At 33.3% G+C, this 13548-nt stretch overlaps 4 protein-coding genes across 12 annotated transcripts in view; 1 reads left to right on the top strand and 3 right to left on the bottom strand.

Annotated features, from left to right (window-relative positions):
• Positions 1-4591, bottom strand: part of LOC145937503 (low-density lipoprotein receptor) — a 31073-nt gene extending 26482 nt beyond the window's left edge. For 2 of the 5 annotated variants that reach the window (XM_083040563.1, XM_083040566.1), the window contains exons 1-2: positions 4342-4590; positions 3225-3929 (exon numbers count right to left, since the gene is read on the bottom strand). In XM_083040563.1, the coding sequence (XP_082896689.1) occupies positions 3225-3303 (79 nt within the window). In that variant the 5' untranslated portion in view covers positions 3304-3929; positions 4342-4590. Of the gene's footprint in view, positions 1-3224; positions 3930-4341 lie in introns of all 5 variants that reach the window. The other 3 variants (XM_083040562.1, XM_083040564.1, XM_083040561.1) reach the window with 2 other exon arrangements.
• Positions 4592-4673: 82 nt separating this feature from the next.
• On the bottom strand, positions 4674-6689 carry LOC145937505 (WD repeat domain-containing protein 83). 2 transcript variants are annotated; one of them, XM_083040570.1, is made up of 5 exons: positions 6549-6689; positions 6219-6462; positions 5883-6109; positions 5539-5803; positions 4674-4753 (listed from the first exon to the last, which is right to left on the bottom strand). In XM_083040570.1, exons 1-5 carry the CDS (start codon positions 6619-6621, stop codon positions 4750-4752), a joined length of 813 nt encoding a protein of 270 aa, XP_082896696.1. In that variant the 5' UTR covers positions 6622-6689; the 3' UTR covers positions 4674-4749. The 2 variants fall into 2 exon arrangements, with proteins under 2 accessions (XP_082896696.1, XP_082896695.1); XM_083040569.1 differs by lacking the exon at positions 4674-4753 and having other exon boundaries at positions 5241-5803.
• A 715-nt stretch (positions 6690-7404) lies between these two features.
• Positions 7405-10695, bottom strand: LOC145937378 (pleckstrin homology domain-containing family J member 1). Of its 3 annotated transcripts, none has more exons than XM_083040395.1 (3): positions 10150-10695; positions 9277-9557; positions 7405-8620 (listed from the first exon to the last, which is right to left on the bottom strand). In XM_083040395.1, the coding sequence occupies exons 2-3, from the start codon at positions 9365-9367 to the stop codon at positions 8139-8141; spliced, it is 573 nt and encodes a 190-aa protein (XP_082896521.1). In that variant the 5' UTR covers positions 9368-9557; positions 10150-10695; the 3' UTR covers positions 7405-8138. The 3 variants fall into 3 exon arrangements, with proteins under 3 accessions (XP_082896521.1, XP_082896522.1, XP_082896524.1); XM_083040396.1 differs by lacking the exon at positions 10150-10695 and adding an exon at positions 9870-10066; XM_083040398.1 differs by lacking the exon at positions 10150-10695 and adding an exon at positions 9641-9708.
• A 174-nt stretch (positions 10696-10869) lies between these two features.
• Positions 10870-13245, top strand: LOC145937118 (uncharacterized). 2 transcript variants are annotated; one of them, XM_083039987.1, is made up of 6 exons: positions 10870-11307; positions 11421-11565; positions 11664-11812; positions 11899-12124; positions 12210-12365; positions 13037-13245. In XM_083039987.1, the coding sequence occupies exons 1-6, from the start codon at positions 11269-11271 to the stop codon at positions 13165-13167; spliced, it is 846 nt and encodes a 281-aa protein (XP_082896113.1). In that variant the 5' UTR covers positions 10870-11268; the 3' UTR covers positions 13168-13245. The 2 variants fall into 2 exon arrangements, with proteins under 2 accessions (XP_082896113.1, XP_082896112.1); XM_083039986.1 differs by having other exon boundaries at positions 12210-12518; positions 13037-13149.
• The last annotated feature ends 303 nt before the right edge of the window (positions 13246-13548 follow it).

Here is a 13548-nt window from a genome sequence, read left to right as displayed (position 1 = left end):
TTTATTGCTATTGACAATTTTGCGTTTATTTCATGCTTAGCGATTTTATTTTTTCTCGATATTTTTATCATATAATTGAATAATTGAAAAACTCGATATTTTTATCATATAACTTTGATCATATATTTCTTTATAAAAGGAAAAAACATTTACAGCAGAGCACCATTTATTTTCTTTTCAAAATAATTATATTAAAAAAAATATTTACTCGACGATCGAGTATAATAGAAATCTTCTACTAAAAGATACCAGCTTGCGGCGATGCTGTCGAGAATGGACGTAAGATATATGGCGTACACGAGACGGTAATCTAAACTAAATACACACGATCTCCGATCGCAGTTTCTGTAAATTCACGTACGGTTCGCGAAACAGCTTGACAACCCCCGTCGGGAATTGTCGATGCGGATTTATCACGCGAACGTGCGCCGCGGCTATTTCCGCCCCGTGAATTCCTCGATAAAATTATCGTGCGATGCTAATAGAGGCTAGGAAAAGTCGGGAATCGGATGCGGAGGGAGAAGCGGCGAAATAAACGTCTAATCGCGCACAACGCTCGAGTTCTGTATCTCGCAGCTCGGTGCTGATGGTGCTTGGATTATGCCGGAAGAATCATTACGTTAATTGCACCTCTATATACTTGCGCCTGATGAGCACGCATTTCGATTCTCTTTCTCTCTCTCTCTCTCTCTCTCTCTCTGGGATGCGCTCTAAAATGTACATATTTATATAGCGAATTCGCGCCAAATCCCCTCCGGTAGTTTACCCCTCTGTGTGTCTGTGATGAAATAAATGTAATCAAAACAAACTTTCACGTAACGCAAGCAAGAAAGCAGTATAATTTTGATGTTGACAAATTTTCTTGTTTGAAATCACTTTTCTCTGCTCTAACAATTTTCAAAGTTTAAATGATCGGAGACTTCAGTCAACGAAATGGAAAATTTGACTTCGTTTAAAATTGCAAGTATTTTTCATTTCTTTTTTTTTTTTTTTGCAACACAAATGATTTGCTCTCGTCTCTGTTAACTGTGTACAGTATGTAAATAAAACATTATCTTTTTATTTCGTACGTAAATATTTTGCTCATTGTCGTAACACAGATTTAGCAGATTCTTAAAATCCATTCAAAGATGTGTATCGCAGAGTAATTCAGTCATTCAATCTTAAATTTTCCTTATTTAAATCCTTTTAAATATATGTATATAAAAAATGCACAATTATATAAGATAGACACTTGACGAAGATTTTTTCCTTTTTTTTTTTTTTCTTTTTAAGATGTTATTTGAATGACTTGCAATATTCTACATCATGATTTTTACTTTGATTTGCATTCAATACATTATTAATGAATCTATGTATAATCAATCTATGTACCTGTTAAATCGAAACACGAATGCTCAAATTCTATTACGGGTTTCATAAAAGCTGAAAATACGATTAAATCGAAAAATTGAGAAAAAAGCATATATGGAATAATTTATATACCAAAAAATATACTAAAAATATAGCCAGATAATCTCTTATTTACACATTGTATACGAAAAAAACTAAAATCGTCTCTGACAAAAATAAAATTTTTTGAACCATGTTGATTCTGTCGTAACTGTTATTTACTTGCACTATTTAACGAAAGTATTTAACACTATTTTACTCTGTGAGAAACTCCTTATCGCAGAAATCATAAAATGATATTAAATAACTAGCCGTCGCTTTCTCTTCATTTTCGCTTAATGGCACTAATATGCCGTCTGTGTATATATTATACAACCCGACCTCGGCGAGGCAGAAATGTACGTAAGTAAGAGACAATGAAAAGTAGCGAGTGTGCGCGACCATTGACAAAATGGGACGATGTTGCGCGTCTACTTATATAATATAGATACATCTTAGCGCCGGCTGTCGAATCGAACGACCTCGCCGTGTCGCGGGGGCTCGTTATCCACGATCCAGAGAGGGATGCTGCGAGCGATTCGCGTCGTGACAGAACGAGAGAACACGTGAAAATCTCGAGCTTTGCTCGCTCCAATATCCTCGCCCGCACAAAAAAGCATGCGGGCCAATTATATATTCTTGAGGATAGTTCAAATCTAACTCCCGAACATCGTTATTTGAGATGCAAATATATGATTTATAATAATATTATAAGTATGTACACTGAGAGAATTTTCTGTTAGAATTTATCCTGAAAATCATATGGTAATCGTGGGATAATATGTGGTATATATGGAAAGAATTATGAGAATTTCTTTGATTAATATTTATCACAATAAAAATAATATCTATCACAATAAAATATAAAACATGTTTGATTAATTTTACTAAACTGCAGGGTAAAATTAATCAAACATATATTTTATATTTTATTGTAATAGATGTTATTTTTATTGTGATAAATATTAATCAAAGAAATTCTCATAAAATTGTTTGCATAACATATTGTCCCATGATTTTCAAGGTAAATTCTAAGAAAAAAATTTTTTGTGTACATTTGTGTAATTGATTTCAAAAATTTTCGCTGCTTATAGAGCGAGCGAATTATCAGACACGATGAGAGCGAAAATTTCGGAGATAAACTCAGGGTGAGAACGGCCGCCATGAAACCCTCTTCCGCGTCCTCGAAGGCGTATTTTCTTTTTCAGAAATTTCACATCGAGGATGATTTCCTTCGTTATCTAATATGATTATATAGAGTACTGTTTGCGTTTCTAACGCCTGTTTCGCACAAGAGTTAGACAATAAGAGTTGAATGACGTTGACAATTAATTATAGCGGCACGTTCTCGACAACGATCGTAAATAAACCAATTACATCTTCGCAATATATAACCCGGAGTAAATAATTTTGTTTTCGAGAGCACATCGATACTCGCATCGGTCTTAAAATCTATACAACATACTTGTCAACTTGGACAAATATCAGTTTTTCTTATCGACGTGCAATTTCGATGAGGAAAAGGGGAGGACAGCGGGAGATCAAAGCGAAGGAAATCATAACTGAAAAGATTCGCCTAAGGATGTCGCGATACGAAAAAAAGAAAAAAAATACGAATTTCGCGAAGGACGACCAGAGTGGAAGCTGGGTGTACGAGCCAGGACCAGCTTGCCCGCCACTCCTCCCCCTCCCCTCCCCTCTCTCCCCCATCTCATTCACCACCGTCGTCGTTGTGCTCCGAAAATATATTTCGCTAGATTCGAAGAAGATTTCGAAGAAGAATGCGGACTTACTGTCAATGGAGAAGGCGTCCGCGACTGCCAACGCGGCCAGCGCGACGATTAGCAGCACGCCACGGGAATCTCGCCCCATAACAACCCTCTTTCTTCTCACGGTCGTGTCCTTCCTGCCTTCGTTCCACTACTGTGTCAGGGCGCACCACCACCACCCAGTGTGCAGCAGCCACCACCGTTGCCAACCTCTCGGTACCACGGACAGTTTCTTCTCGCCGTCTCTCGCCCTCTTGCCGGCTTTCTCTCTCTTTCTCCCTCTCCCTCTCTATCTCTCTCCGTCTCCCTTTCTCTCGTGAATATCGATCAACAACAACAACAATAATATACACGTCGCTGTCGGATGAGATGGTCACTGCTGGAACCTCGCAAGACCACGCGGTCAAACAGTGCTTCGATCTACATCTAGGTATTCGCCAAGTCCGATGACTCGCTCTTTCTCTCTCTCGTCCACCCTATCCTTTCCCGGCAATGCTTGTACCTGCTCCTTCTGTCACTCACTCTCCTTTTTGCGGTTACAAAACCGCGTGACAAAAAGAATATTCCGCCAAGTGGCGAGACTGACCGGCCCGCCCCGTATGCGACCACCTCCGCGGGTCTCACGAGGTATATCTGTCCTTCTCCCTCTCTTCCCTGTCTCTCTTGCACGCTATGTCGATTCGGCAGTGGCGGATTATCACGCGAGACGTCCACGGGCCTCGGAGCAATCTTTAACGCAAAAATTAAATAATTTATTTACAAAAATTATGTCCAAAATAAAGTGACGTTCGAACGTTTTCAAAAAAAGTAAGAATTATAAATATAACCGATATAATATATCCATAAACTTAATTTCCTACAACTATGCAAAAAAAATTATGTCAACGAGCATAAAAATCTATTATCACATTCATATCTCGATTAATATACATCCATTTTAATACCTCAAAGCTTTCTCGATCTTTGATTTTGCTAGTGCTTTAGACAGACAGTTCAATATCACTTCGCGCCAAAGATATTTCATATTTCTGATCGTAAAACTTCCCAAAAGCGCGAGAATTTACTTTATATTTCTTACTTTTTTCAATTATTTAAACAGAAAAGTATTCGAGTTTTGATATTTTAAATTTGAGATTTTTACCAGCGATAGAGAATCAGTCACGAAATCAGTTTGTGCTCTTCGCGATCTTCAATCCACTACTGTGATTCAGCCGGTTTCTTTCGCGCTCTCTACCGTTTCTCTCTGTCTCATATGATCGACCATTGATTCCTCTCTCTCGCGCTCCCCGGGCGAGACTGCGCCGACCAGTAGACACATCGAATGTTGACGCACCGACATCGCGCCACCTGCGCGCGCAGGTTGCCCACTCTCTCTCTCTCTCTCTCTCTGTCTTACGACGAGCCGGCGTGCTCTCCTTATCGCACCAACGTCAATGTCGCACCACGTATGACGTATGACGCTCCCAACTTCATGCATGTTGCACGCGTGCGAATCTCGTCAAGCATATACTGCCAAATACGCACATATCCCGATGTCTTCCAGCTCAACCTAACTCATATTCACAATTATAAATCAAACGTCAGCGTGAAATTTTAGTCGCATAAATATGCGCGCATCTGTTTTTGCATGTATATTTACATTAAATATTAAATTTTTCTCAGTTAAATGGAATCTCCATTTGTTTACTTCTTACAAACGTCACTATTTAGATCTCTAAACGTGTATACTTATTTTTATAGAAATGTGTATTGTAAGAATTGATCTTGTACAATAGAATATCATAATATATATCTATATTACCCTATATAATACACTATTGTGTGACGATGTTATGTTTGCTATTTCAAACTTTTAATCATTTATATCTAATAATTGAGCTGAATAAAGAAAATACATAGGCTAATCATTTAAGAAAAAGAGAAATCTGGAACTAATTGTTATGAAAATTATGAAATGAATACAGAAAATCAAGCGAATATGAATTTATTAAATAATATTAAAAGAATTCTATTATTAATAATATGAAAGGTTTTTTTTTAAGTTAAATCACGTATTTCAATAATTCGAATTTTACTTTGCAGTAAAATTTATAAAAATGTTTGGAAATGAAAATTTGTACCATTATAAAGATCTCATGCAGATGATGAATAATACTAAAATTTCTGTACTATTATAAAGATAATGTAAGTTTTCAAAATTTATAAATCATCTTTACACAAATTTTAATATTATTCATCATCTGTATGAGACGAAGCACTCCACATTAATATATCAGATCCATTAGAGGCTAAAAAGCAGTTCTTTTGTGGATGAACAGTTATAGATACGGTAGCATACTTAGTTGGTTTAAATCCTGAGAGTTTTGCGACCACTTTCTGAGATACAAGATCCCAAATCCATAACTTTCCATCCGCTGAGCCCGAAAGAATTCTTGTATCTTGGCAATCTACACTCGATTCCAGACAAAGTTCTTTTCCAGTATGACCTCTAAATTCACCAAGTAGTTCTCCCGAATCTTTATCGATCAATCTAATTACATCATCTGCACAACTGACAACTAAACACTGGCCATCTCTGGTAAAACTGGCGCATGTAATTGCATCTAAATTGTAAAAAATTTGTATGTTTATATTACAATCAATAAATCACAAATCTGCTTACGCTACCTTGTCGTTACTTACCTCCCATGTAATCTGCGCATAGTTCTCCTACACGTATATCATAAGTACGTACTTTACCATCAAAAGAACCAGATAAGATTTCATGATCTGAAACTCTTACACTCGAAATAGAATCTTTAGCATCGTTCAATGATTGTACTGCTTCTTGCGCTCTGGAACGTGCATCCCAACACATAACACTGTTGTCACGAGAACCAGAGATTATCATGGATGATTCTTCGTTGAATCTATAATTGTAATAAGAGATATCAAAATTTAGCTCAGTTAGTTCTGGACTGTAAGAAAAACTAGTGCAAAATGAAGACGCTGTGATTAGTTTGACGACAAGATATCTACCTTACTGTCGTAACTGGACCTGCATGACCTCTGAAGCGGCGCATAGGCGTACCAGTTGCTACATCCCAGAGGATTACAGATTTATCCAAACCACAGGATACAATTTGGCTGCTGTCACAGGATGAACAGACATCCATAACCTCGTCACCATGTCCAGCATACGTTTTTAGCGTTACGGACTTGTACGGATTCCATAACTTCAACTTTCTGTCCGATCCGCACGTTACACAATAAGAACCGTCAACTAAAACAGAAAACTACGTGTCAATATATATATAAAAGATTCATACAAATACATTATTAGTAGCTTCAACAGCACAGATTCCTTACCGCTGAATCGTACAGATCTGACAGCTCCTTGTTTGCAGTCGATTTCTTTCAGGAATTTGTACTCGATATCCATTCTTTAAGGATAACTTAAATTGTTATTAGATAAAAATTCACGATAAAAGGTAGCGAGTGTCGTGTACGTCTTCCGAGACCGTTGAAAAACTTTCAAACTTATCATCGTACTTCGAGAAGAGATAAATCAAACTGAAGTAAGTTGCGAGTTGCGAGTTTTTGTCGATATTAGAATAACACGATTTGAAAGAATATTTAAATATTTGCATTTGCAGTCAAAATTTAGTGTAATTCCTTGTCAAAATATATGTGTTCTTCAGATAATCATAAGATTATCTTTCGAAATCTCAAAAGATGCGTTTTAACCTCGCTATCGCTTTTAATTGTCCTTTTGATAATTTTTACGTACAAAAAATACGATAAAATGTTCTATATGATAGAGTAACTATAGTTAATCGATTTTTTATGCATCTTTTCTTATAAATTAATAAATGTAATTTTATATATACATATATATATATCAAATAATTTTCTATTTTTTTTTCTCTATTATTTTTACAGGAGTTTATATAAAGAAACACTGGACTTTTTTTTATAAAATTAATAATAAAGGAATTACCTGAACTTGTATCATGTCTTACAAAAATCATGTATATAAAAGCCGTAAGAGAGAGCAATAAATAAATTTAATACAAATATATATTATTATTATCTATAAACATTTGATAAAGTTTTCTATTTTAATATGATAATGAGAAGAATATATCAAGAATATAAAAATATTTTTTTTTTATTTTACAAAATTATTTTTCATCATTAATTATACTACATATTATTACTTATTATAACATAAATTTGTTATAAATAAAAGTGAGTATTTGATAGTTTTGAATACTTTATCAAATTTGTACAGAGGTAGAAATAATGAGTAAATGAATATAATAACAATTTCCTAAAGATTATATCTATAGTGCATCATCTTTTATCCAATACACACACACACACACCAGATATAAGAATATTCAATGATACGAAGTATTACTAAATATACATTATCATACATAATTTGTTTTACAATATTGTTGTAGGCTAATTGTATATTATATTTTGCATATTTTTTATATTACAAAACTGCACAATGATTATTACTTAAATTTTCATTATTTTTATTTATTAATCTTTCTTTTGTTTTTTTATTGTATTTTTGTGTTAAAGAGAAAAATTCTTTTGCATCAATAGTAATTTTTAATCTTCTTTGCAAACATCAACAATTGTAATATTATATTAAATAAAATAGTTGTTATATACAAAGCACATTTAGTTTTGTATGGATTATAATATTTTGTTTTATTTTATATTTTATCTGATTTGACATAAATAACGTATATAAATAATTAAAGCTTATATTTGTTCAAATTACATCTCAAAATTTGCTTAAATGGCAGTGACAATATTGTAAATCAAAAGTAGATTTGTATGAAACTATTTCATTCATATGCAGATTTTTCTAAAATATAAATTTTAAAAAGCTATCAATTGAATTATTTCAACAAATTTAATTACAATTACTTCCCTGTATTAAAGTTCTATGAGATTAACTTCCCGTGTTATTGTATTCAATGTGGATGATGATGCAACTGACGTGGTGAATGAACGTACATGAGATCTGAAGCTAGAAGCAGATTCCCAAGCTTCGTCTCGCACAACACCTTGATTTCTAGGATACATAAGCAATGGATCTTTACCAGTTTTCTTGCACAATCTTTCTTGAAGCGTAATCAAGCGAGATCTCCAATGTTCATAGCTTGCTTGCTTAAGTGCATTAATCCATTGTTCCACTTGAGACTCTGTTCGACCACTTAATACATGCCGTTTCTCATGTTCATCACGAAACGAAATACTAAATGCAAATACTCCTTCGGACGAAGTGTCTATGTTAATGCTGCAATTTTCTAGAATAATGACACCAGCAGGTTGTCTTCCATCAATTTGTCCTAAATCATTAATATTGAAATAAAATAGTAGATTGTATCGCAGCTTGAACCATTTTTCTTTAAACACTGAAAACAAGTATGAATGTTATAAAAATATATATAATCTTGCTATAAATTATTTAAGTATTTATACACCTATCCTATAATTCACACAATGAATTTTTTGCACAAAAGATTGTCAAAGTTTAAGAAAAAAAAATAATTATCTAACTAGTTATATAAAATAAAAACTTTTTGATAAGATATATAAATATTGTTTCCCTTTCTTTTCATGTAAAAGAAACTCGCTCTTAAAGTTTGGTCAAGTATTTCAGAAATAGTACAATTATTTCGAATAATTAATAAAAATTCCTTATTGTTAGACAATTTTTAGAATTTAAAATTGTCTTGTTTCTTTAAAATGCATTTATTATAATTTATGTCGCAGAGTGAAATAATGTGACAATGCTCGAAACAATTCTCCGTATAAATTGGAAATGTTAAATGAAAAGTAGATAAAAAATTCTAAGAGAATACAATATAATTTAATATATCTACTCAACAATAAAGTCAGGATATATACAGTGAGTGGAAAAAATTGTTTGTTTCTCTCTCTCTCTCGATATTGAACGACTGTATCAGATGACAGGGTAACAGGCGATTGATTATAAGATTAAGTCGATTCATTGTGTGTTGTGTACTGCATAATAAAAAGTATTCAATTATATTCACACTAAACTAACCTGACTTGTGAGCCCGCTTGTGATTTAGACGTCCTTCTAAATCGGGGGTCCCAAAACTCGCTTCTGCGAGCTCTTTGTCATTGAATCTCATTTTGGCTGAGCGATACGAGGATGCTGTCAACGTGTCAAAGAGAAGCTATCGCAAATATTCCATCCTCGTAATCGTTTGTATTAATTGAGATGTCAGGGGTTGCCTTCCGCATTAATCGACACAGACGCTTTCTTGAATCTTCGCTGCGAGAATGCTCTCACATGCTGTCAATCAATGATCGCGAGACGACCTACGAATAATATTCGATAAGTTTATTGAATAATGTTGTTGTACGCGATAATAAAGTCCCACTATTCGCGCAGCACGTCATACTTTTCAAATAGCTCGCTTGCTAAAAGTGATTGCGTGACGTTTTTATATCTGCGCGATGGATGATATAAAAACAGATAAAAATTTATCAAATTTAAATTTCGATACATATTTATATGTATGTAACAGAGCAGGATAGAAAGATATTCGCAATGATAAAAAGAAAAAAATAAATATCGAATAAAGTAGTTTCTCATTTTCTAAATAATAACATATGTATATAGAAACTCACTAAAATTTTACTAGTTTTGATCCTTGTTTTTAGAATGTTCCATAGACAAATTACATATAATTACTAATAAATGTTGCAATCTCTAAATACTATAAACAACATTATGTATAATATCGTTATAATCTCAACTCCTTTTCTTATTTACATTTTGAATGCATTAAAAAAAAAAAAGATACAATAAACACTATGCTCCGATATAAACTGCAAGTTTGGAAATCTATAGTTTATGTCACATTTATTATAGAATTCAAAAGACCATAGACGTACAAAATACACATACAATTGACGTTAGCGTCTGTTGACGCTGGCGTGAAAGCAGCCTAGCGTCCAAGTTACAACTATGACAAGCGGCTCGTTCTTCGTTCTCTGAAAGCTGAACAAATCAAGCTTTTTCTTCTTGACGCTAGCGTCACAAATCAGATCACGTGATCAATTAGACGCTAGCGACAAATTGATAGTGAAATCGCACCCTTATATTAAAATTAAATCAAACGTTAACTGGTTAACTTCACTTCGCTCACCGGTATATACAAAGTGCAACTAACGCATTTGATATACAACTGACAATGAGATTAAATTAAATTAACGCTTAAACTGACGCTACAAATATTTGATCAATCAATCGGGATGGAGAAATCCTTATCTCTTTCGCTCTGATCAATCAAATGATTCAAATGATAGAAATGATTGAAAAATTCACGTGTCATAACAGTAGGAAGGAGGAATAAAAACACGGCCCACAGACGTAATAAAATACGTAGATGGAACATCAGCCACCGATATGCGCGCGCGTTCGACTTTAACCTTCAAGTGGCGCTGCGTCACGTGGTCGCGCGGCGGTCGGAATTCGGCGGCGCGGAGTGGGTGCGGAGTGGGGGTGAGTGGTGGGGGGATGCGCGCGCGGCGCACGGCGCACCCCCCACCACTCACCCCCACTCCGCGCCGCCGAATTCCGACCGCCGCGCGACCACGTGACGCAGCGCCATTTGAAGTCGAACGCTCGCGCATATCGACACGCGCTCTCTCCCTCTCGCCGTAAGCTAATCGACGAATCACAGTCGAGCATTCTCTAAAGTCCCTAGAACATATGGAGGCTAATTGCAACGTGTGCAATTTAAAGGATGCCATTTGCTGCATTCTTCAGATTTTAGATTAATTAAACACGTGATTGATTGATTTTATTCTTGTCAAGTGTTCATTATGTGCTACGCATATCTGTCTCGACCTATATGGACAGGCTTTTAAGTTTTTAAAATGATGAGATTTCACGATAATTATCAACTGTGATTGGTCTGTTTCCTTATATCCTACGTTTTTTTCATTTCCTCTCGATCTTATTTGCGCGCTAAAATTTGCGTTTTAAAGACGCAAATCCTTTTCGCGCGAATTTATCGGCATTATGTACAACGGAAACGATTTTTTATCATGTATCAAGATTGTGAGTAATTTCCATCTAAGCTAATAACGGTTTTGGTTTTGTTGATATAAGCATTTATTTTTTTATTTGTCTGCAAAAATAATTAAAATATGTACAATATTTCTACCTCTCAGCCTGCCACAAAACAAGCTACAACAAAGAAATCTGAAAAAATGGAACCAGTGGATTTTGCAGCAGATCATCGTAATTTAATTTCAACTGCTAATAAGATTTTTGGAGAAGGAAAATGGAATCATACTGTTGTTCAGCAGACTTTAGGTACATCAGTCAATTTTGAAGAATATATTTCTATAAGTACAAATGTAGCTTTTCTCTTGTCAAATGTATGCGTAAACGTAAGTTCGAATTCATTACAGATTATGTTGAAGTTATTGGTGCCAAGTGCAGCGTTGGATGTGTTAGTTTTGTTAAAGTTCAACTGGAGAATGGAATCTTTCATGAAGATGTTGGTTATTATAGCGCAGAAGAATCTACAAAAGGCTTGTCAATACACCATGCAAGAATTGTATATATCAATTTATTTAAAGAAATAAATAATTCATACAATTACATTATATTTAACTGAAAAATTACAGAATTTTTACTTCACAGGGTTCTGCTGTAAATGGCTTAAGGAGAGTTTTGTTGTCATTTGGAAGCAAAATTGAAAGAGAGTTACAATTACAAAAGCAAATTAATCTGGAACAAACTGATGACAAACCGAAAAGTACGAAAGAATCACCAATTAATAAGCAAATTGAGAAGAAATCAAATGTTCCAATTCAAGAACCTATTGCGATATTAGAATGTAAAAATGCTGAATCAAATAAAAATAAAGGTTTGTTAATGATAAATTTATATAATTGTATGTGAAATGTTCTATATTAGTGCATACATATATTCAATTAATTAATTGAATCTAGGTCCTGTTCAAATACAAATTATGAAAGAGGAAACAACTGCCACTAATTTATCATCATCAATAATTAATAGTCCTCTAGAAATCTGTCAAGATTTGGTAGATAAGGACAAATTAGCGACAATACAAAATGACAAAACAAATATTAAAACTGAACAAGGTAAACAAGACTACGCTTGGCGTGAGATACTACCGTGTCTCTTGGTAACATGTCAAATAAATATGTTCAATATTAATCAGTTATCATTATTATTATTATTAATGCATATTAAAGATTGTAAGACCTGCAAGACCTGGATCTATTTAAATATGTGTATGTATATAGTAACGTATATAGTAAAGTTTTCTATATTTAATTCAAACTAAACATACTGAATTGCTAATTAAATAAAATATCTATTTGTGAGTTTGGTCGAATATTATTTGCTCCTTTAATTTTTCTACTGACGACGTTAAAGAATTCCAATTTTATACACTTCTGGACTTAATCATGGAGCCCACACTTATCGATGATTTCTTCCAATATATTTTCAAATATTGAATTTAGATTTTGATTTTATTATATTTTGAAACTGCTTTATAAAATTGATACACTAAACATAAAAGAAATATTAAGTATATATATTATATATATAAACAAAAGTATTTTCTATTATATAAAAATATATTTTTTTCTCAGAATTCTAGAAAATTTACGCTCTAGATTCTAGATGTAAAAGAGTAAATTCATCACAACTAATATAATTAAAAATTGATAAATCATTTTATGTACGTTTTTTAATAAATTTTAATAGATGTTTTAAGAACTGATCATCTTTTAATCCTTTATAGAATTATCTGCAAAAGAGAGACAACGATTGGAGAGAAAAAGGAAGCAAATGGAAAAACAAATGGAATTTAAAAAACGCATGATGGAAAAGGAAAAGTTAAATAATGATAAGAAGCCTAATCCTAAATATTAAGTTACATTTAAGTTACACATCAAAGATATATAAATCATGCAAACATTATTTTTGTACAACATATTATATATATAATACTTCTAATATGTGTAGAATATATTTTTTTATATTTAGTAAATTGAATAAATTAATGAATGAATAAATAAAATTAAAAAAACGTTTAGCAACAGAAGTCATCATTGTTATTTAAATTAATATTTTACAAGATATAAAAATAATAGAAAGTCTTTTATCTGAGAGAAAGAGAGAAAAGAAAATATCAATTAGAATCATTGTGTAGTGATATAAGTAGAAAGAGAAAGGTTAAGATTGATATACATTCAGAATATAGTAAATATTTTAAAATCTTAAATCATTTATATTCTCGAGATATCAAATATT

Source organism: Prenolepis imparis, unplaced genomic scaffold, assembly GCF_030444845.1.
Source record: "Prenolepis imparis isolate NDT839.2.m4 unplaced genomic scaffold, iyPreImpa1.0 SCAF_6, whole genome shotgun sequence".
Classification (NCBI taxonomy): Eukaryota; Metazoa; Arthropoda; class Insecta; order Hymenoptera; family Formicidae; genus Prenolepis; species Prenolepis imparis.
The sequence above is the reverse complement of the archived record's forward strand: the minus strand, read 5'-3'. Positions and strand labels throughout refer to the sequence as shown.